The 22,649-nt window shown below is 36.7% G+C and overlaps 1 protein-coding gene across 1 annotated transcript in view; it reads left to right on the top strand.

Annotated features, from left to right (window-relative positions):
• Pdgfc (platelet derived growth factor C) overlaps positions 1-22,649 on the top strand; it is a 176,694-nt gene that overhangs the window by 126,725 nt on the left and 27,320 nt on the right. Inside the window, exon 3 of the mRNA XM_021157831.3 lies at positions 9,213-9,393. Coding sequence (XP_021013490.1) covers positions 9,213-9,393 — 181 coding nt within the window. The remainder of the gene's footprint in view (positions 1-9,212; positions 9,394-22,649) is intronic.

The raw sequence follows: 22,649 nt of genomic DNA, 5'->3' as shown, positions 1-22,649 counted from the left end.
GTTGATTTCGGTCTCTTTGGGTTCCCTTCATCCAGTGAAGATGGGCTATGACAGAAAAGTCAATTTTATCATTTTTAGATTGTTTTGAGTGCCTATATGTATGAATGTGAAACACACACCTGCTGTTGCCCACAGAGGTCAGAAGAGATTGTTAGCCCCTGGAATTAGAGTCATAAGCTGCCCTGTGAACCTCGTGATGTGTATGCGGGGAATCTAAGTCCTCTCAAAAGCAGCAAATGCTCTTACCTGCAGAATTATAGTCTCACTTATAGGATATAGTAATGATAGTATCATTCAAAGTAGCATCTCAAATTAAGGTTATTAATGCCAATAGAGTTGTTACCACATGTGTAAAAGTATCAGATAGAGACTGGTATTAGTTGTGGTTGATATATTCGTGCCTCACAGAATCTGTGTTAATGAGATGCTTCTGCAAAACTCATCACCAGCTAGACTGTGTCACAGTCTAAGGATATGCTCTTCAGAGGCGAGGACTCTGAGTTGGCCGCACCTCATCTTATTAGTAACATGGTCTGCTCTCTTTCTTGGGACCCACTTTGAATTGATACTTATAACTACTGTTCAAACCTTGGTTTCTTTTTTTTTTTTTTTTTTTTTTTGGTTTTTCGAGACAGGGTTTCTCTGTGCAGCCCTGGCTGTCCTGGCACTCACTTTGTAGACCAGGCTGGCCTCGAACTCAGAAATCCACCTGCCTTGCCTCCCGAGTGCTGGGATTAAAGGCGTGCGCCACCACGCCCGGCCAAACCTTGGTTTCTTGTCATTAACAATACAGAGATACAAAGTGAACTTCCACTGAAAGTAGAAGCAAGTGGTAATTGTGAATTTCAGGATCAGTTCAACCTTAGACAGAAGAGTTTCAGCCTTTGAAGGAACGCTTTTTACACATTGTTCTACAGCCCCACACTAAGCATAACATCGATAATCCAGGAAACAAGAGAAAGTACTCAGAGATTTTTTAAAAAGTGATCCATAAATCTGTCTATCTGTCTCTTATTAAAAGAGAAGCAACTGTTATGAGAAATTATCTCCATGCTATTCTTGTTCTAGATTCTCTAAATTCAAGACAACTGGAGGAAACTAGAGAAGTCGGTTCCCCCTCTGTTGCCATTTAGGGCTATGGCTTACACTCACTGTGCAGTACCCTGATGAGTAACCTATTATATCCTGGCCATGGGCAGAGTCAGAGTACCAGCTGAGTTTTGTCTGGTGATGGAGCTGATACTTAAGGAGCACTGGTTCCTTGTATGTGCCTCACCATCTTTGCTCTGTTAAGGTAATTTACTATGTTACACAAAATTCTAGAAAACTTATCAAGATTTTGAAAAAAATATAAATAAGTCCAGGACTTCTTGTCATTGGGTTATATATATTTTCAGACAGTAAGTGTTTACTCATATTGGCTAAGTGTATTTTTTTTTTGTATTAGGACATCTGTAGTGACCTATTTTTTCCCCTATGAGTTTCTGAGTCTTCAGTCATAAGCATAGCATATTGCTCTTTGTCTATTAATCCTGTATCCAGCCTTTTTACTGAATTATCTTTGTAGGTCCCAATCCCTTTTGAAAGCCCAATGTTTCAAATAAATTTTGATTCCTGTCTACCTTATCCCACACCAGTTCTTGTTAGATCTACCTCAACATAAATGATGTATAACAGTTACCTCCATATACTGTGTGCAGCTTTATGCTACCCAGCCTAAGCTCTGGGAATAGGCCCTGCTACCAGCTCCCATCCAGCTTCCCTTGAATCCATGGATAAAAGACACAAGCACAGATATTCCTTTTCAACTTGCCTTCAACACAATTGTTGGGCCCTATTTTCTGTTGCCTAGAAATATCATCCTTAATAATATTCTTATTTCCTCACCTCACATCTGTCCTAAACTTTACTTGCTAAGATATATCTAGTCCCTACTAAGTATCCCTGACCACCAGCATGTAGGAGTGGCCACAGGCCAGTACTCTTTTTGAGGACCTCACATGACTGCTTTGTTCTCTCTCTCTCTCTTTCTTCCCTTACATCTGACTCTTTTCCTCCAGGTACCTGGAAATCCTGACTATTCTTTTTGCCAAGCAATTGGCTCATGGCTTCTTAACTGACAGATCAAGAACCAATTTGGGAACAGGACCTTAGCATCAGAACCACCCCTATATTCATAGTATAACTCCCTTTTGTTGCTCCAGGTCTGAGCAATTTGTCCTCTGTACTAATTGCTGAATTCTGTTCTCAAAATGTATTAGCTGGGAGTAGGTAAGGTTCTGCTTATAAATTGCTTCATTTCAATAGTAAGGATCAGCTCAGTGCCCAGACCTGAAGTGAAAACAACAGGTGTGACTTATCCTTTTAATAGCCAGGAAGGAAATAGCAGGGGTAGCCACAGGCTTGCAGGACAGGCAGTCTAGCAGAAACAGCAACCACTGGCTTCAGCAGGGGATCTTGACTCAAAAACTAAAATGGAGAATCCATTGAGGATGGCATCATATCAACTTCTAAGCTCCACAGTGAAGTTCCAGGACAATGAGAAACCTGTTTCAAAGGAAATGTGCAGGACTCCTGAGGAGGACACCCAAAATTAAATCGTGGTCTCACACAGGTGCACACATACACACACACACACACACACACACACACACACACATGCATATACCCACACTCAAGTCTATCAGCAATCAAAGATATTTGTCTCTGTTCTTATTATATTTTCTTTCTTCGATTTCACATTTATCTATAACTCCTTCTCCAAATTTTCAAAATAGTAATGAGACCTCCTCACTCTGTTGTAATGTGATAATTAACTTAGCTTCATTTCAAACAATGTATGTGGCTGCTTTCTGTTAGGAAACTTTTCATGCAAATTTGGAAGTCTTCTGCTTCCAATTTATAGTAGCCAATTAACTAAGCCATATTGGTGATTAGTTTACTACTATGATCATACTGGTGTAATTCCTTTTAATATTTTATGGAGCATCATTTTTTATTCCTCTTTATTCATGGACAAAGCTCATACTGGGTGAATTACAGTAATCATATAATCTACTAATGGCTAATAGGTAGCAATTACCTATCTGAGTGAAATGAGTCATATTTCTGAAGGCTAAATATTGCCACTTCAGAGAATTCAATACAAGGATTAGGGAAGATTATCATATTAATTGGGATGCTTATCATTCAATGTTTTGCAATTATTTATGAAAAATTGGTGTTATGCATTTGTTTATAGCTTAATAAGGTCCCACATTTTATTTCATTTTTATACTGATAAATATTGACCAACTTTTCAATGTAAGAATTATTGTTTACTTTAAATTTGCTATTACCAAGTTGATAATTCATATTTTATCTATTATTTTATACAATTTTCCAAATATATTTAGAGAAAAATGTAATAAATTATAAAAATTTTAACTGTAATTATATTTTCTGCATGGTTCTTGTCTGTGTCTATTGTTCTTTCTCCTTATTCCTTTCTTTTCTTTCCTTCTTCCTTTCTTCCTTTCTTCCTTTCTTCCTTCCTTTCTTTCTTTCTTTCTTTCTTTCTTTCTTTCTTTCTTTCTTTCTTTCTTTCTTTCTTCCTTCCTTCCCTCCCTCCTTCCTTCCTTCCTTCCTTCCTTCCTTCCTTCCTTCCTTCCTTCCTTCCTTCCTTTCTGTCTTTCTTCCTTTCTAACTTTCTTTCCAACTTTTTTCTTTCATTATTCTCTTTCTGTCAATTTCTTAAAATTATGAATACTTATTTTGTTTGCTTATACCTCTTAAAAAATTTTTACTTCTAATAATTTCTGCTTTTCCCCCTTGTCTTGTCCTTGTTCTTTTTTTTGTAAGTTGTATTAGTGGCCTATACAGTTGCATTATTTTTATTTAGTGATAAGAATTACTTTAAAATCTTTACCTCACACCTTAACAACTTGAGCCACCTCTCATAGGGCGAGCTCTCCCGTTTCCATGAGAATCTCCCAATCATTTGTTGTTTGTTGTGGGACATATAATTGTATGCTTGGCACCCATAATGTTTTAAAATTGTCAAAGAGTTGCTGATAATAAATAGTACCAAGTTAGTAATAATAAACAATCTAGACTTATCAAGCTCTATGTTCAATTTCATTTGTTACAGTCTGTGTTTTCTAATGCTTAAAACATGATTTCATAGTCGTTTTTTGACCAGAGACCTATATTTTTCTGTAGTTACACAAGAAAATAAAATAAATTTAATTATAGAGATATATCTTAAGTATAGTGACTATAGTAGGTCTTAGCCTCTAAGTCCTTGGATTCTGAGGTTTGGCTTTCAAAATTAAAGCTATAACTTTATAATTATTTATTTTGTAAACTTAGCCAAATTACTTAGCTTCTGTATATTTAGTAACCCATAACTGGGTATAATTAGAAATTTCCACTTTCATTTGCTAAGAGGGTCTATTGAGAAAATATTCAGAAGCACCTAAAAACTTGCCTAACATATTATAGTCACCTAATAAATATGATAGTTATTTCAAAGTATTTTCAGTATTGATTGGTGTCTAGAAGGACAACAGGTATTTGAATGGCAATCTTAAGATTCTGTTTGTGTGTGGATAGCAAAGACATAAGCCGATAAGTTCTGTACAGTAATTGTCATCTTATTATTCGTATTACCTATCCCAACCTGCTCCTGAACCAGTTGACACTTGCAGAGCCAGGCTTTCTGTAATCCACATGCACTTGGCATCTTTTCTCACCACTGTCAGACTGATGGGGCGGTTTAACTGACAGAGTTTTATTCAGTAGGAACTAGAGACGGCCTGTTCTGCAAGGTTGGTTTATTTTTGTTGAAAGAAGCTGGGTGTCTGACAATTGTGTTTACGACTGAATTTATTTCTCTGGTATACTTCTTACATTCTTAGGAGTAAGAAAACAGCTCCCATATCCTCACACTTCCTACATTCCCACAGGAAAACAAAAATTCTACCTACAACATTAGCCTTGTTTATTAAACATAAAAGAATATAAATCCTCCCGGGGTCCTGGGAGAATGGTAGAGAGGGGGAGTGACTGTCACCAGCCTCTTTGCACTGTGTGTGCTGCATCATGTTGCTCTGAGAACATGATGTTTGATTGGCTCATGCTTAGTAAATCCTTTAAATAGTGGTGCTGGCAATTGTTCACCTTGAAAATTAATACCTGGGAGTATATTGTAAGGATTACTGTGTCTCCAGTATGGTCACCTGAGCGTGCATGCATGGCATGCTTTAATCAGTTCCCACTCCCTTTTACCATGACCTGGAGTTACAGTTTTCTCACTAGTTTCTCTCTTCCTTTCCTTCATGAGGTTTTAAACTTTGTTAGTAAACATTCATAAATTGTCTCCCTTTATGAATCCCTTATTCTGCTGATGGCATCAGAGGAAACAAAGCGAGAAACATAACATGTGAATCATTAGAGAAAATAAATGGGTTAAAGTGCATTATCTTTTTTCCAAAACCACTGAATGGACTCTGTAGATTGAAAGCAAATATTGAACCTCATGTCAATGGTATTTTCCTTTTTTGTCTTTTGTCCTCTGTAGTCTGATAAGATTTGAATAGTGAGATAGGCACATACATTTCAGGTATGCCCCCACCCACCCACTGCCTGTTCTATTTTATTCTGTTTTGATCTTTATTTCATTTTTTTAAAAAATTTTTGTGGTGCTGGGAGATTGAACTCAGGACCTAGTACAAGATAGTCAAGTGCTTTGCTACTGAGCAACATCTTCATCCCTAATCTGTCTACCTTGACCTTCAGTGCAAGTTTTTAAACAAAAGTGTGTTGATAGTGGCCTTTTTGTACAAAGAGGAAAATGTAAACCTTAATAAGTAATTGTTCTATTGATATTCTTAAGCTTCCTATATGCCTCACCAATTATTAGGTAGGACTGTGAAAGTTACAATAATTGGATAAATTTCCAAATTATATTATTGTATAATAATAGCTGTGGGGCTCAAAAACTTGAAGTGCCTAATTTGCTATGAAACAACTAGTAGTTTAAATTTTCTGTTTCCTAGATAGAGTATACATTTTAGATATTTCTTTCTTTCTCACAAAGTGGAAAACTCCATAGCTCCTTAAAAATAAAACAAAACAAAACTGGTGAACAGAACTACTGATGTGTCTAAACAGGGCACGGTGAACGACCAATATCTGGCCATAAATCCAGAATGTGTTTTAAATCTGACACCAAATTCATTAGAAAACCTTCATGAAACCAGAATGGACTGGACACCCTTCTCTAATCTGCATAGCCGTGAGTTCTGCATCAATATGTAAATTAGACAGGGCTCAAATTCAGACTTCATTGTTTGATATTACTGTGTTGGGTATCAGCCTAACACTTGCTGCACCTATGCTAGAAGAGTATGCATCCCTAGACATAGTTCAGTATAAGGCCTTAACATTTATAGCCACAGTGTTTTCTTGTGCTTTAGGAAAACCCTTCAAAGTGTTTTAAAGGAAACTGGCAATCAAGTAGGCCTATATGCTGTTTATTTTTGAGCATAAATGAAGATTAGCTATAATGAAAGTAGCTACAGGAATTGTTATATTTTTTCCTTATAATGTATTCTATCTAACATTTTAATAGTCATTTTGAAAATGGTCCCAAGAAACTCTTGAACACACTGCTTCCCAGTTTACTTGTTGAAAATGGCTTGTGGTTGTCTAATCCATTTTGAACTTCTTTGAGACTTTGTACTGCTGGCTGCTTCTCCTTCTGTCTGCTTCTGGTGAGAAGTCTTTCTTCCCACTCTCCTCAGTTGTTGTGCTACTGCTTCAAGATTGCACCCAGATTTTCTCTTCCTTGTAGGTTGCTGTGTAAAGACCCCTTGCTTCATGCTCACACCTGAAATATTTCTTCAGACTTCTCAGATAGGAGATGACGGTGTGTCTGCTACTCTCTCATTGACTCTGCTGTATATATGACAGGGATTACAAACCCAGATGCACAACTGTGTCCATTAGTACAAGTACATGAGAACTGCATATGTAGAATGTATGGAGAGCAGATCCAGGGTTCTAAGACTGTTAAAACAGCACAACTCTACGGCTATTTCCATCCATCTCTAACTTCAGTCACTGTGAGGTTCAAGTGCACATTCGCCTATTCACTCCACGTGTGCCTATCAAGCCTTTACTGTGTGCCTGGCCTACAGGTGTGAGGGGAAAGACAATGAAGTGAACATGAACACTTCATGACCTGGAAATGACACCGTTCTGAAGCCTTTGTGAATCACATCAGAGTAACAATTACCAGATCTTAAAATTTAAAAGGAAACTAGGGACTCGTATGTATGAAAACATCTAATGTATTGAATTGAATATTTTAAGGACGAATAGACCCTATTAATGCTGTGCCCACCTCTGTTTATGATCTTGTATGGCAAGTAAAATTTTGACAGCCAACTCTGAAATACCAAAATCAGTATTGGCCTACACTGATTTTTTTTCCAGGTTGGTCTGTGTTATTTTCTTTGTTTGCCATCCTCTATTCACAGTTGACCATGCCTGGCCCCTTCCCTCTTGTATTACCTATCTATTGTGCTTCTTGCTAGTAGGCATCTCCACTTCCTTCCCTTCTCAGTCCAGGTCAGGCAATCAGCACACATTCACAGCCCAGATATTAAGTCCTTTGTAAAGGGATCCTAAGCTAGCCCTGTAAAATTGACCTTGCTCTTCCGGCCCTTCACGGTACACTTTCATTAGAGATTTTACCATCTGATTTATGAATCCTGAGCCCAAGGAAATGATCCTTCCTCCTTCTATCACACTTACACATCTCTGTAAGCAGTGGTAGAAAACCCGTTGGACAGGTTTGCTTCCCCAAACAGAACAGAATTCCCCAAGTAGGAACTTTGTTTTCTGTCCAGTTTTGTTATAGAAATGGTTTAAAAAAAACTCTTTAAACAGTGATTTATAAAATTTTACTTAGGTCTACTCTACTTAACTGTGTCTACTCTTGCCACGTCAATATGGACCCCAACTTCCATCCTTCTAAACTCCTGTAATGAGTAATGGCAGCCTTGAGCCTATATAACAATTGTCTTTTGTTAGTGAACATTTTCTTTTTGATGCTGTTAAATTCTCCAGGCTATCTTAAAAGTATAAGCTTATGGAGGTGGGCAATGATGTTGCATAGATCAGGAGCAAGCTTCCTTGAGTGGTAGCTCTGGGCCAGGAATTCTTCAACACTGAGTGTATATTGCCATTTTAAAGGATCTTAGTTTCTTATTTTTGTGAGAAAAATGAAGCTGACAAATGTTGTTACATTCCTTAGGGGAAGATTCATAACTATACTCAGTCTATATATATTTTTTATTAACAAATTTGTCTTTAAATCTAATACTATATAAAATGTTGGTTTTGATTTTTTTTGTCGAGTGTATTTATATTCCATTATATTTTAAAATCTATCAATAATGTTTGGAACATGTCAGACTTCTCTCTCACTAAAAGTTTTGTAATTTTCTTTCTATTATTTTGAAATTCAATTCAAAGAAACAATCATTTATTTATAAGTGCAGTTGTTAAAGAAAAGAGTTGTGCATTAGGTAAAGCTGGGGATGTTTTCTTCAGTAGTGGAGCAGTTACTCAGCATGTGTTAGACACAATGTCCAATCTAGGAAGCAAAAAAGAGCTGGAATAATAGCAAAGTGATTTATGAGAAAATATATGCTAATATCCAAATGCATGTTGTCAGCTATCCTCAACATCAAATAGATAGCTGGTAGAAGGCGTCTACTTGATAAGTATTAGCAGTGGTCTCAGTATTCTTTTGGTACTATGCTTTTCTAAATTAATAACTGTTTGTGAATTCTCCAAAACACATCTTTTTTTAAAAAAAACTAGGAAATCTAGATAATGATGGTAGGAACTAAGATAGGAACTTGAATAATTCATGAATTAAAAGTCATATAATTTTGTTGTATGCAAAATATTTGTGTTAACTGTCTGACCAATCTCAATTCTGGTACTAGCAAATCTGAAGGCTTTAAAAGAGAAATCTCATATTTTTCTAACAGGGTCTTTATTTCTAATTCTCTTTAACTTTTGCATCTCAAGGTCTCTCCTTTCACGCATAATTGGGGACAACTCATGGTGTGCTCCATAGATGTATTGCGCACATAAAGTTTCCATTGCCTAGATAAGCAATGACACCAGTCTCTGCCCCCTTTGCCTCCTCACAGGTATGATTTTGTAGAAGTTGAGGAGCCCAGTGATGGAAGTGTTTTAGGACGCTGGTGTGGTTCTGGGACTGTGCCAGGAAAGCAGACTTCTAAAGGAAATCATATCAGGATAAGATTTGTATCTGATGAGTATTTTCCATCTGAACCCGGATTCTGCATCCACTACAGTATTATCATGCCAGTAAGTACAACTTTGAGATTCTCCTTATTTCACTGAGTCAGCTTTTTAAAAAAAAAATGGATTTCCACTTTTATAGATGAGAATCAGAACACCAAACATCAGATCCTGTTCTCAAATTTGAATTATTTTTACCACAAAAGTTGCATTATAAATATCACTGCCAGTTTAAGCCTTCTCTGTAGATTATTAGAAATACCAAGTGCCTTATCAATGTAGTAAAATAAAATATATAATTTTTTTAGACATTTAAAGAATGTAGCAGACTGGGAGGTGCTCAGGATAAAGTGCTTACCTTAAACAAATGAGGATCTGGTTTTGATCCCCAGAACACAATTGAAAAACCCAAGTGTGGCAACCTGTACTTCAACTCTGGGAAAGGAGAGAAAGACATATGCCTGGGGCTCTCTGGCCAGCCAGTGTAGCCTAGGTGGTGGGCTCCTGCCTTACAAACTCAAGTAGACAAATACTGAGGCATACACAAAGTACATGTCTTCCCTCTAGCTTCTCATACACACATATTCTCACGACTGATGTTCAAGCAAACATCCTGAGATGTTACAGACTTGTACTGTGAATCTTCATTAACCTACTTTACAGATATTCACAGGCTATTCCATTCTTAATCTAGTTCCCATCTTAGATTTCACAGTATTTTGTTACATTTCAAAAATTTTTCGTTAAATTTGAGACGATTTAACAGATCAACACAACCCACGATCAGAGTCTTTATAAAATCTTCATCGGCTCATATACTTCCACTTCGTACTGCCCCATTCAGGTCAGTTTTAGTAGCCATAGTAGGACATCCTGGTTGAGAGATGCTATAGGGAATGAAGACAGAAGTCAAGGGTTGCATGCATAGATATTAAGACTCAATGCCATTTAAACATATATTGGATATAAATTTCATGTGTCATCATGAAATGGTGACACAAATTTGACCTAGTCCCTAGATTGCAGCATGGGCAAGTCACTTGTGAGTTCCAAGTAATGAGCAAAAGGAAGCTCTCTGGTCTCATAATCTGAAGAGTGGTACAACTCTCGGCAGGATGAGACGGCCCTGAACCACAACACTCATCTGATGACTCTTATACATATTTACAGACACACAACACAAGTATCAGTGGGTCCTGCTGAATAAGATATGGGAACTGGAGTGTATGACCAACTAAGGGTTTAAGTATTTATTGGGAAGACATAATGTGGTTTATAATGATTCTAATCATCTAGAGGGGAACAGCAGGCTGTGGAATGAAAGAAGCAAAGGCATGTGAATGTAGGAATGTAGGGTCAGTCCTACATATTCTAAGAAGTGCAATTTGATGATGTAAGACAACTGCTTTTGTTCCAACTTCACAAACTTCAGCTTGTTTGTGTTTACATTTACTTTGGTAGCTGACCTAGTACTTCTTGCTCTACAATTTTGGTCTCTTGTAGACCTCACTCCTTACTATAAATACATCCGTTCCACTCTCACTAACTGTCTGCAGAATAGCGAGAATTTAATGAGTGAAAATCTGAAAGGTGATGATACTTTTAAGCCTGGCAGAATGTTTTGAGTTATCACTTTATGTTGCTAAATGTCATCCTCCCTCCAGCCACCCACACATGCATTAGCACTGACCATGCAACAATTCATCAGTGTTAGTTGTCACTCAGATAAAAGAAAGCCCAAAGGAAGAAAGTATCCTTTTTGGAGAGGGGACTTAAAGGATCTGGAGGCATTTGCTCAAGGCAATTGCCCCTGCATAACCCCCAACCCCCATCCATTTATTTCTTTGTGTAGAAGATGAACTCTCTTATTGGATTCCACAGTTCCCTACACTCAATGATTGGACTGACAGCCAACTCACAGCTAGAAGCCAGACCTGTAGTGATGCACCCCACAATGGCTTCCTAGTTTTGTAAAGATATGAAAATTATTATCGCAGGCTTCCTGGACGAAGGTGTGCTGCAGAGGCTTTGCTCAACTGTAGCTGCTCATTAAGGTTTTCTAGAAATACAGTCATTTTCCCTCAAGCTCATCTAGGATGGGATGGTATATCTTAATGTCTCTGCAGCTCTGTGTTATCTTTGTTGCAGCTGAAATAGATGGACGACGCCTTAGAGTACCAGGATAACAGGGATGTTTTCAAGTGTTCTTCAGATGATCCTGTGTATCTGAGGCACTAGGGGAACAATTGGGTTGTGATATAATTGGTTGTCCAGGTTCCCTCCTTCTGGTAAGGAGAAGCCAGAGGGGAGGAAGTTAATGAAGTATGCACTACATTCAGTGAATTTGGTACACACTTTCTATTCTAAATCAATGTCTTATAAAACTTCATCCATATAATCAGCCTTATCTGCTTTTGATAATTGATGCAGTGAATATTTTACATCTACCTGACACAGAAACCTTAGGTCAGGGAATGGTTTTTTAAAACTCAAGTTAAATACATATATCATATATATGTATATATTAATATACATATATCATATATATGTATATATTAATATACATATATAAATGGTAATATGTATATTAATGGATTACATTAACATATACATATATATGTGCTTTAAACTGAGGTTTTTTTTTTAATTTAATTTTATTTTTGGGGGAGGCAGGAAGTTTGAGACAAGATTTCCCTGTATAGCCCTGCCTGTCCTGGAACTCACTCTGTAGACCAGGTTGGCCTCGAACTCAGAAATCCACCTGCCTCTTCCTCCCAAGTGCTGGGATTAAAGGCATATACTACCAGTACCCTGCAGAGTTATGCTTTATAAGGAACTCACTCTGTAGTTTTATTTGTAAGATAGAAAGAACATCAAATTGTTGTCTACCATAAAACTCTCTCTGAGATTCTCATTACCATGTCATAGCAGAAAAATTTCTCAAAATTACAAATTACAAGTTCCCAAATAACTTGTACTATGACAAATTAAATTTGTTTCTCCATTTTGCTATGTTAAGTTGGTGTCACTAGCTAGGCTTAGTTCTAAAACAACCACTGGGAAATTTTAATGTTTTACCACAATGAGTTATAGCTTAGAAAATGTATTACATATGTTTAAATTTTAACACTTTAATACTATTTCAGATGATTATTCACAAAAATATCATTCCCTTGTTACACCTCATTGACAAGTAATGAAAGATAAATCTATATAAATTTGTTAATAAATGATACATTGTTTTATGATGGTTCACAAGAAGTTAATAATGTCTTTGACTCTTTTCTCCTTTTTTGTGAGAGGATAGAGAGAGAAACAAAGAGGAGAATGCTTGCACACATACCGTGGTAGATTTGCAGTGAGAGATTGTTTAAGAAAAATGAAAACAGTAAGACCTTGTTTCCCTCTAAGGCCACACACAGTGAGAGCCCAGAATATACCTCACGTCTCTTAGAAAGAATAGTACTTGTTAACATTATAGTAATTTGTATTAGGTTATATATGCCCTACGCTGCAGTGTTGCATAAACACCATTATTTAAACAGACAAAGGATAAACAGAAAAAATGTTTCCTCCAGTATCAAATATCTGATTCACATTTTCTTGTCACTTTTGTTAGGAAACCATTCTAAGAAACATACCTGAGGTTTTAAGTAAAAGTGTGGAAAATCAGGTTTGCCCCTCTTCAGGGATCTTCCTTCCTTCCTTCCTTCCTTCCTTCCTTCCTTCCTTCCTTCCTTCCTTCCTTCCTTCCTTCCTTCCTTCCTTCCTTTCTCCCTCTCTCTGTCTCTCTGTCTCTCTCTCCCTCTCTCAATATATATAAAACAGTATAATGCTGTTCTTAATGCTTATGAAATGTGAGGCCTTTAATTTTTTCCTTCCAGTTGGCTGAAGTATTTTGATTAATTATTGTACTAATATTATGCATTCTTAAATAACTTTTTTGAAAACGCGGTTTTAACTGTTTTGAAGTTACTAACAATAAGATAATACTTCTAGCAACTTATTTATTCCTTTTCCATTTGATGGGTGTTGGTCTAAACAAATAGAACTTGTTCCTGTAGTTACCATAACAGTGGTCCCCACATGTTGTCACCATTTTATTTATTGTTGGGCATCTGGATGTCAGTCAGGGAGAGAATGACTGGGGCACATCACTCACATCCACTCCAGGCTCTCTTCCTCTAAGTTTCTATCACATTTTTCCACTTTATAAAATGATTTACCTCTATCCAAGTGTGTATATTCAGTGATACCTGCTTGGATACAGAAGTTTTTGTTATTTTTGTTGGTTGGATTATATAAAACTGAAACAAACTAATGCCACCACCACCAATTGAATAAAACAAAAACCCTGTCTGTAGTGCTGCATGGAAAGAGTGCCATCTGGCTTCTGAGCTGCATCAGAACCCATTGATGCTTTCCTCCATCCTAACTTGTAAATGACTTATGTGGAGTTAAGTCTATACATAGCCATCATGGAGGTTTCCTCTGTGGGGAGGGGTTAGAAGGACACTTGGTGCCTCAGGTACTGTTGAAGAATGTATGACTGATTGCCAGACAGTTATTAATTATATGGGCAAAGAACAAAGCAGTTCAGTGGATATTGGGGAGAACCCGCTGTCCCTTCTGTCATATTTCATGTCAATGTTCTGAAGAAAGAAGTCTGTCCAACCGAGGAAAGAATTCATTGATTTTATCAGGTGAAGAAAAATTCCAGTTGACTCTCGAGGAAACCTTTAAAATTTATTGATTGAGTGATTGATTGCTTAGGACAAAGCAACATGCTCTTTGGAATGAACCTATACATAGATGCTGTGGGGAAGTCCTCAGTGGAAGAATATGACCAATATTCTCTAAAATTTTAAATCTTAACAATTGCCTCACATTTCAACATCATCTTACCAAATTATCTTAAGTAGTGACTATTTACATAGAACTTGAGTTTCATGTGGGCAAAGAATAGAGAAAATGGTAGTGGTCTTACAGTTTTTGGTAGGACTGGAAACTCAGAGGCCACTACAAGAAGTGGTTGTCTATAGTCATCAGAAGCACTTGTCAAATGACTAGATTCTTATTAAAGTGCATTATGTTTTTTGTTTGTTTGTTTGTTTGTTTTTTGCACTTAAGAAAGGATTCAGAGGGTGACAGTATCTTACTGCATCAAGGATATTATACAGTTGCTGCAGAGACTGAACTTGGCCAAGAGCAGTTTCCTTCATTTTCTGTCTGACTTCCACCCATAGGTGCAGTGTTCGTTCTCCTTCATAAGACATGGTCCAGCCTCTCTTCAGTATCTGCTGGATCTCTGTGTGGCAGCTGTTTTCACATCTTCTAGGAAGGAACTTCATATGCACTGCTTAGAGAAAGTAGCCAGGACTCCTGCAAGAAATGTGGAAGGCAGATAGACATTTGAATGCAGTTGTAAGGAAAGATCTTGAACAATTGGAAGCTCGAGTTTCAAAAATCACTATTGTATACTTAAGGCCACAATCATTTCAAAGTTTGGAGTTCGTTCAGGAGTTAGACCTGGAAGATGGCACATCTTTGGGTGTGTGTGTGTGTGTATGTGTGTGTTTGTATGTGTACGAGTGCGCATGCCTGCACGTGTATGAAGAACTAATGCATGAATCCTTTATGCCCTGCTTGTAAAGACTAAAGTACAATCTCAGGATTGTCTCCTCCTTTTCCCTGAGGCAGTCTCTCATCATCCTAGACCTTGTCAGTTAGGCCAGGCTTGCAAGCTAGAGAGCACCGCTGAGTCTCTGTCACACTTTTTCAGTAGTTTGATTCCAGGCATGCAATCCTGCTAAGTGGAATGTGAGTTTTGTGGTTGATTGTTCTGGGGATGGACCCAGGTTTCTACTCTTGGAGGGTAAACACTTTACTCACTCTGCTAGCTCTCCAACTCTCATGGGGATTTCAAAAAACTTTATTGATAACATTTGATCAACTATTTTTTAGAAATTTTAAACAAGTATGGTAATATTTCCCCAAATCTCTAGTAACTTGCCTCTATCTCACTTTAGAGAAAAAAGTATATCTGTATATTACATAATCTGTCATGTAAGTGATTAGAAACAATTTTAAGAAATTGGGAGACTGTTGAGGGGGGGGGCAATGTTGTGATTCTTAAAGAAAAACTAAATAGTCATATAAATAAAACCTTCAAGAATGATCCATCATGGATCTTGTATCAATTATGTAACAAACACTCTGAAGACCATATCACTGGTCACCATTGCTGTTTGTCATTTGTCACAGGTTCTCCTTTGTTCTTGGGTGGCACCAGATGCCTTTTCATGAGCAATGTTTGGAGATGCTGATACAAGGAGCTCTACACAGCATTGATCTGTTGCCTTAGCCTTGGATGGAAGGCTTATATGAGGCAGTAATCACAAAATAGAAATTGGGCAGGGACTTTATTACTATGTTGGAGAAATGTTATAATAGCCTAACAAACAAGGTTATTTTGTGACTTGGCTTGGGGACTGTATGCATATTTAATAGATACTATGCTGTGTGTTCCTTCTTTATTGTTCAGAATTGCAGAAACGGTAGGAAATCCTCCCAAAATTATATGGCTGTGTTTCAGATCATAGCACTGGCCTGTATGCTCCTAATTTCCTAAGCTACATATTGAGAACTATCCATTTGTCAACTGTCAGTATCTGTTAGTCATAGTGTTATGATGGATTATCCTCTGCCTTTGTTCCTGCTCAACTGGAGCCTTATCTGGTTCTTCACAGATGTTGTACATAGCACAGTTCTAGAACAGATACTCTTTCATTTCACAATGTGATGACACATTTCAATAAAATAAGACAAAAGAAATATTCTTTCATTTCCTCATAGTTTGTAATTATATTTAACTTTTAATTTAATATTATACATATTTTCATTTTTTGAGAATTTATACACAGTTACTGTATTTACATCATTTCTGTCCCAGCCTCACTCCTTCTAAGTCTACACCCCTTCTAAGTCTACTCATATTCACCCTGTTCCCTGTCAAATTAATGATTAATGATTTCCTTTCTCTCTCTCTCTCTCTCTCTCTCTCTCTCTCTCTCTCTCTCTCTCTCGCACACACACACACATACACAACCTACTAATTTCATATAGTGTTTTTGTATTTACAAGTGTTTAGGGATGACCTCTTAGGATTGATAATCTATCAAGGTTTTATACCCCAAAGGCTCCTTCTTCCTCCCTCTAAGCTTAGCTGTATTCTTTATATTTCTTCTACCTAACCTGGCTAATGTCAATTTTGTTTATCTTTTATAAGAAAGAAACTACATTTTATTGATTGTTTGCTTTTCTTTATTTCTTAAATTTATGCCCTTTCTTGATAATTTCTCCCCATCCACTATAATTGGTTTTTATTTGGTTTTAGTTTTTTCAAACTCTTGAGGTAAATCAATTCATGCTCTTTCTGATGTTTTGATGCAAGCACTTGGAGCTACAAATTCACTCTTCTAACTACTTTTATTTTATACCAATTATTTCATATTTCATTTAATTCCAAGAATTATTTATTTGCATATTTACTTTTTCAATGCCCTTTCATCATTCATTGTTCATGTTGAATGACTTTGTGCAATTTATTGTTTCCTCTGGTATTTATTTCAAGTTTTAGTCCATTATGTCTTAAAACATTGTCTACTTTATTAAAACAGGAAATTTTATATTCTGTCATGTTAGGCTGGAATACTCCGTGGATGTCTACTAGGTCCATTTTGTCAACAAAGGCATTTAGTACTAATGTTTGTATACCTTTTACTCTAAGACAGTACCTATTCCTCAAGGTGAGATTTTTTTTTCTGAGAGATAGAAAAAAGGTGCATCTTGTTTTCTGATTCAACCAATAAGTTTGCATCTTTTGATTGAGGGATTGAGACCACTTATATTCAGGCTTATTATTGAAAGAGTAATTGCTTAATTGCCACCGTTTTGTTGATGTTGTGTTGTTTTCTTTTGTTTAATTCACATGAGCCCTATCCTAGCATCATTTATTTTTCCCCATAGTATCTTCCTTTTTTTCTCTAGTCAAAATTTTCCTTCTAGTACTCATTGAAAAGATGGTTTGATGATTGTAAATTTCTTTAACCTACTGCTATAACAGAAAAATTTTCACTCTCTTTCAATGATAACAAATAGTTTTGTCAGGGAAATAGTTTAGTTGGCAGCTTTCAGAAGTTGAATCAATCACATGGCTCCAACTTCTTCTGGCTTTTAAAGTTCCCATCGAAAAACCTGCTATGATACCGATAGGCTTGTTTCACCTGCCTCTGACTGACTGGGCATTTCTTTTCCTAGATCTGGGAAGTTTTCTTCTATGATTTCATTGAAAGTGTGTCCTATGCTTTTTACATCTAGTTCTTTTTTTCTTCTATGTCCACGACTTATAGATTTGGTCTATTCATGATATTCCAGTGTATATGAACATTCTAGTCATTAAGAATGAGGGATAACAATCATTTTGTGTGATTGATCCCATTCCTTTATTTCATCTTCAAGCCTTAATGCTCTGTCTTCTGAATGTTTTGTCATGTTGCTAAGGGTTCCCACTGAGGAGTTTTAGTTAAATTTATTGGATGTTTCATTTCTAATTTCATTTTAATTTAAATTTTTATTACTATTTCTATTTATCTTATTCAATTTCCATACCCTGAATTACTTTACTTAGCTACTTGTTTGTGTCTTCTTAGAGTTATATGTATGTTTCTTTGTAACTATTGAGATAAGAATCTTGCTTAAATGCCTTTCTTTTGAGTTCATAAGAAGAGCATTGATAGGAATGAAGAAAGAAAAGCTACTTCTTAACCAAGTAACAAAAATGAGAAATTATAGGGAGTTTTATATAAAGGTATGTAGGCATCAGATGTTTTTAGGAGTTGCATGTTTCCTTTAAGTGTATTGACCATGAACAGGGGATTTTGACCCTGTGTCAACAGAAGCTCAACTGTAGATGATGGCTTTCCTTACACATGTTCAACCAAAGAATGCTACTTGGTACCTGGACTCCTTTAGAAAATTTCCCCAAACCAACCTCACAGAGCTTTGTGCCTTGGTTAATTGATACCTGATTTGTAGCTAGCCCCACTACAATACTGATCATACTTTATTCATTAACTGTGGTAGGCAAAACCAGACGACTCACTGCATGATCTATGAAGTCTTGTCTGCTTTCATGATACAAACTTTTGTCTATTTCAGTAGTACTATTTATATGTTAAGATTATTTCAAATTTACATGAATTCACATATATACGAACATATATATATATATATATATATATATATATATACACTCATTTTTTATATCCTTGTCTAGTATTTAATCATCATTTAAAAAGTAATCCAATTAGTATTTTATACCCTTATTGATTTCCTGTGTGTGGATAGGTACTACTAGCATTCTTGTTGTAGGCTTTTTAATCCATTATGGTCAAAGTGATGGTGAGACAATGATCACCTGTCTAGTGTATAGTCTCCATTGCAGACACTCTTTTATGTGGATGATTAGGGATCTTGACTCAAAAGGCAATGTAGACTATCTTCAGTATTTCTAAGGCACACATTTTAAGTAAAATAGGACTTGGGATAAAAAATCTTTTTTGTTTGTTTACTTTGGTTTAGTTTGGTTTCGTTATTTGTTTTTTGAAAGAGTGTTTCTCTGTGTAACAGCCCTGGCTGTCCTGGAACTAGCTCTATAGACCTGCCTCTGAGTCTCAGGTGCTGAGATTAAACGTGTGTGTCACCATTGACTTCTTTTCTCTTTTTTTAAGTAAAAGAATAATAGAAATCCAAGACTCTAAAGTAAAATCTGAGGTAGGTATTGGTAATACCTTGCAAATAAATCTATGCAGTGTTTAATACCCCCTGTGAAACTGTGGGTTTATATTATTTTGAATTCCTATGAAGGGAATGCTTTTTCTAGTAGAGTAGCATTTGATTCAGTAAATAGAGAAGTCTGTTTCCTGCTGGTATGAGTTAATGAAATAGCATTAAATGTAATTAGTTGTTGTAGAGAAAGAAATGGGCGAGTCCTTGAAGTGAGAGGCTCACTGCATGCCCAGGCTTGACTTCCAACACCTGAATGGGGAGGTATTAAAGTACATGACACATTTGCTGGATGAGGTCCTTAGAAGTCATCTCAAGCATTCTAACACAAGTATTTTCCTTCCTTTGAGGCATATGATGAGTGACAAAGCCTTGGGTTGTCTTAATACCATTACTGACAAATGAAGCAAAAGAGCCTCCAAGTCTACCAGAGATTTATTTTCTTTTGACTTCCTGGGACCCCTTCTGACTTTCTCTCTTGCGGGGAACACATTTAGTTCTAACTGCAGTCCTATGTGTCACCTTTAGAACACTGAAAGAAGTTTACTATTCACTATTAAATGTCATATCACTAAAGTATGTCATTGAAAAGCCTTGATAAGATCTGTGGAATTACTGTTTATGCTGTTTTCCCAAAGCCATAGTATCCTGTGTCTCTGTATATAATAGATTTGCTAATTCCACTTTAAGGGCTTCAGTTGTTCCTCACTATTTCTTCTTTGTCACCTCAAACTTCATTAGGCATTAAGAATCTCAACTTTTAATTTATGATTCTCAATGATTTGGGAATGGAATGGTGGCTTGGCTCTTAAGAGCATTTACAACCCTCTCCTGAGTTTGTTGCTCAGAACACACATGGCAGCTCACAATCATCTGTCAGTTCAGTTCCAGGATCTCTGATGTCATCTTCTGATAGCTGAAGCACCAGGCACATTGGCAGTAACATAGACATATACACAGACAGAACATCCATACACATACAAGTTTAGTTAAAAGAAATTAAAAAAGACCCTCAACTTAAAAATAAAAATGTAGTGTGATTGCGGCACAGACCTGTACTTCCAGCACTTAGGAGGCCGAGTTTGAAGGCAATCACAATACACAGTGAGTACCTAGTTAGCCTGGACTACAATATGAAACCATGACACAATACACACACACACACACACACACACACACACACTAATCCTTGGATTTTTTAGAGGCTTCAGAATATTAACTAGTTCAAGAGAAAACTTTCACCATGAACTTGGTGCCTTCATAAACATCCCCACCTAATATTCTATGGTGTGGTATGTAAGCGTACTTCTGCATAGAGTAGAACACCTATCAGAGATTAATGATTACAAAATAAAAATAATACCACAAAGCACTCCCTTTGATGTTGGATCCAAAATGAATGTGTGAAACATAAATAGTCACAATACATAAATCCATGAATGAGCCCCTTCTGCTTGCAAGACAGAGATTAATGAAGTTTCAGGATGCTAAGAGCCCAAGATATGATCTATACCTTTAAGCTGATGTCAAGATTCAGAACTGATTACTTAAAATGCCTTCATGCCTCTGGAATAGATTGATGACTTCAGTTTTACTAAATCTCTTCTCATCCAAAAATTTATACAGTTTGGTTCCAACAGGTATGGTATGTGGTAGTATTTACATATTAAATGTAACTGCTTAATATGTAACCAAAGCAATTTTAAAGTAAAAGATAGTAACAGATTACACTCTCAACATGTTTCTTCATTTAGAACTGGGTGGAAACCAACTCAGGAAGCCTTTGGAGATGTTAGCTGGTACTGGACGTGACCTAAGTGTTCAAGTGGAGAATCATTAAAATGAGACACATATCATAAACACTGAATTTCCATTTATTCCTTTTCTTTTAGGGCAAGGGACTTCCTTCTTGAGAAGCACAATTTGTTACGTTAAATTCTGTCCTTTCTTCCAAAAATCACAATCATAATGCTTCAGTTATGGCTCCTTCAGCTTGGCTTTCTTTCAGTAGAAATGTGAACTCCAATGCACTTGAAAGCAATCTGTGTGTGGACCCTTCCAGTGTTTTATGAGTTCCTTTCCTCCTACATTCTACAGTTATATCTCTCATAGCTAATTTAATACTGAATTTTATAGCAGCTCATTTGTATGGAGTAATTCCAAAGCATTCATGCCAGTTTCAAGGAGCGAAGAGCATGCATTTGATTAGGTTATGCAGTGTTTAACTGGCTTAATAATTGCAGTAAAAAGTACTGCTGATATGAATACTTGCGAACAAAGTGTAGATCACTACATGTCAGTTCATCTGGTTGGAAGGCAGTGCTTAGTGAGCTCTGAGCATCAGCATTCAAGCCCTTCTGGCATCGGGGAAGCAAATTACAACAATAAGCTAAATGAAGGGCACTTCAGGTAATGAATGTAGTCTTTGTGCAGTTTCTATACACCAACTGCCTGGTTCAGTGTCCCTTGGAAGTACTGGTCACATAGGTCAACAGGACCATAGCTGGCAACTGAATCTTCCCAGGGCATCAAGGTAGCTGAAAACAAGCCTGGTTGAATATGCACATCTTAAGAATCTTTGCCCCCCTCCATAATGTTCCTATGATTAAAGTTCAACATTTTTCAATTTGTGTGCAATAGTTTGGTTCACTGGAGGCTTCTTGACACTAGAAGAAGTCAGTTCACTATTAAACTAATGATCAAGTGTATAGAGCTCCAGATAGACCTATGGGTGCCTTCTTTTCTCTTCCCACATTTCTTCTCACCACATCTTCCCACTGGTTCTCCCCCCCTCTTCCTCCTCCTACTTAGTCCTCCTCCTCCTCCTTCTTCCCTCCATCTCTTAAACAACCCTTATAAACTACTTGTATTATTTTAAAGTTCATATCAAACTTTTGTCAGTATTCTACCACACTATTTCTTTATAAAAATAAAGCCAGTATTTTTCTGTTTTGTCTTTAATGGTGCTGTTTTTGTAATGTATAGTCTGTTCTTCTACCATGGGTGTGCTTTATTTTCAGGAATAAGTAAAAAGACAGGAGAAAATGACAACCAAGCTCCTTTATCATTTTACTTCTCAATTGATTTGGTCTTTACACCAAGGCTGCAACCGTGCAGATCAAGCAAAGAGCATGGTTGAATGTAAAGACATATTTATTTTCCTCATATGCTATCAGAACACACAGTGTACAGCTTGAGTCATAGCACACGGTAACAACAGTGGCTGCAATAATATTTCTGAGCCATCTTTTATTCTGTGGCTTTGAGTGTTTTCCATCTAGCTTGATTTTTTTTTATCCTCTCTTTACCCTGCAGTTCTCTCAGCTCATTGACTTACCCACAAAGTGTGAAGAAGAAAAGCTTCTACCAACTTCATTGTGAAGACTAATTATCAAATTCTGAGCTCAGTGTTCGGTATTCAGGGGCAAGAAGTATTTATTAGCTTTATTCCAATTTCAGACATACTGACAAGTTCT

Source organism: Mus caroli, unplaced genomic scaffold (genome assembly GCF_978045245.1).
Source record: "Mus caroli unplaced genomic scaffold, Mus_caroli_1 scaffold_3, whole genome shotgun sequence".
NCBI lineage: Eukaryota > Metazoa > Chordata > Mammalia > Rodentia > Muridae > Mus > Mus caroli.
This window is presented reverse-complemented; position numbering and strand designations above follow the sequence as displayed.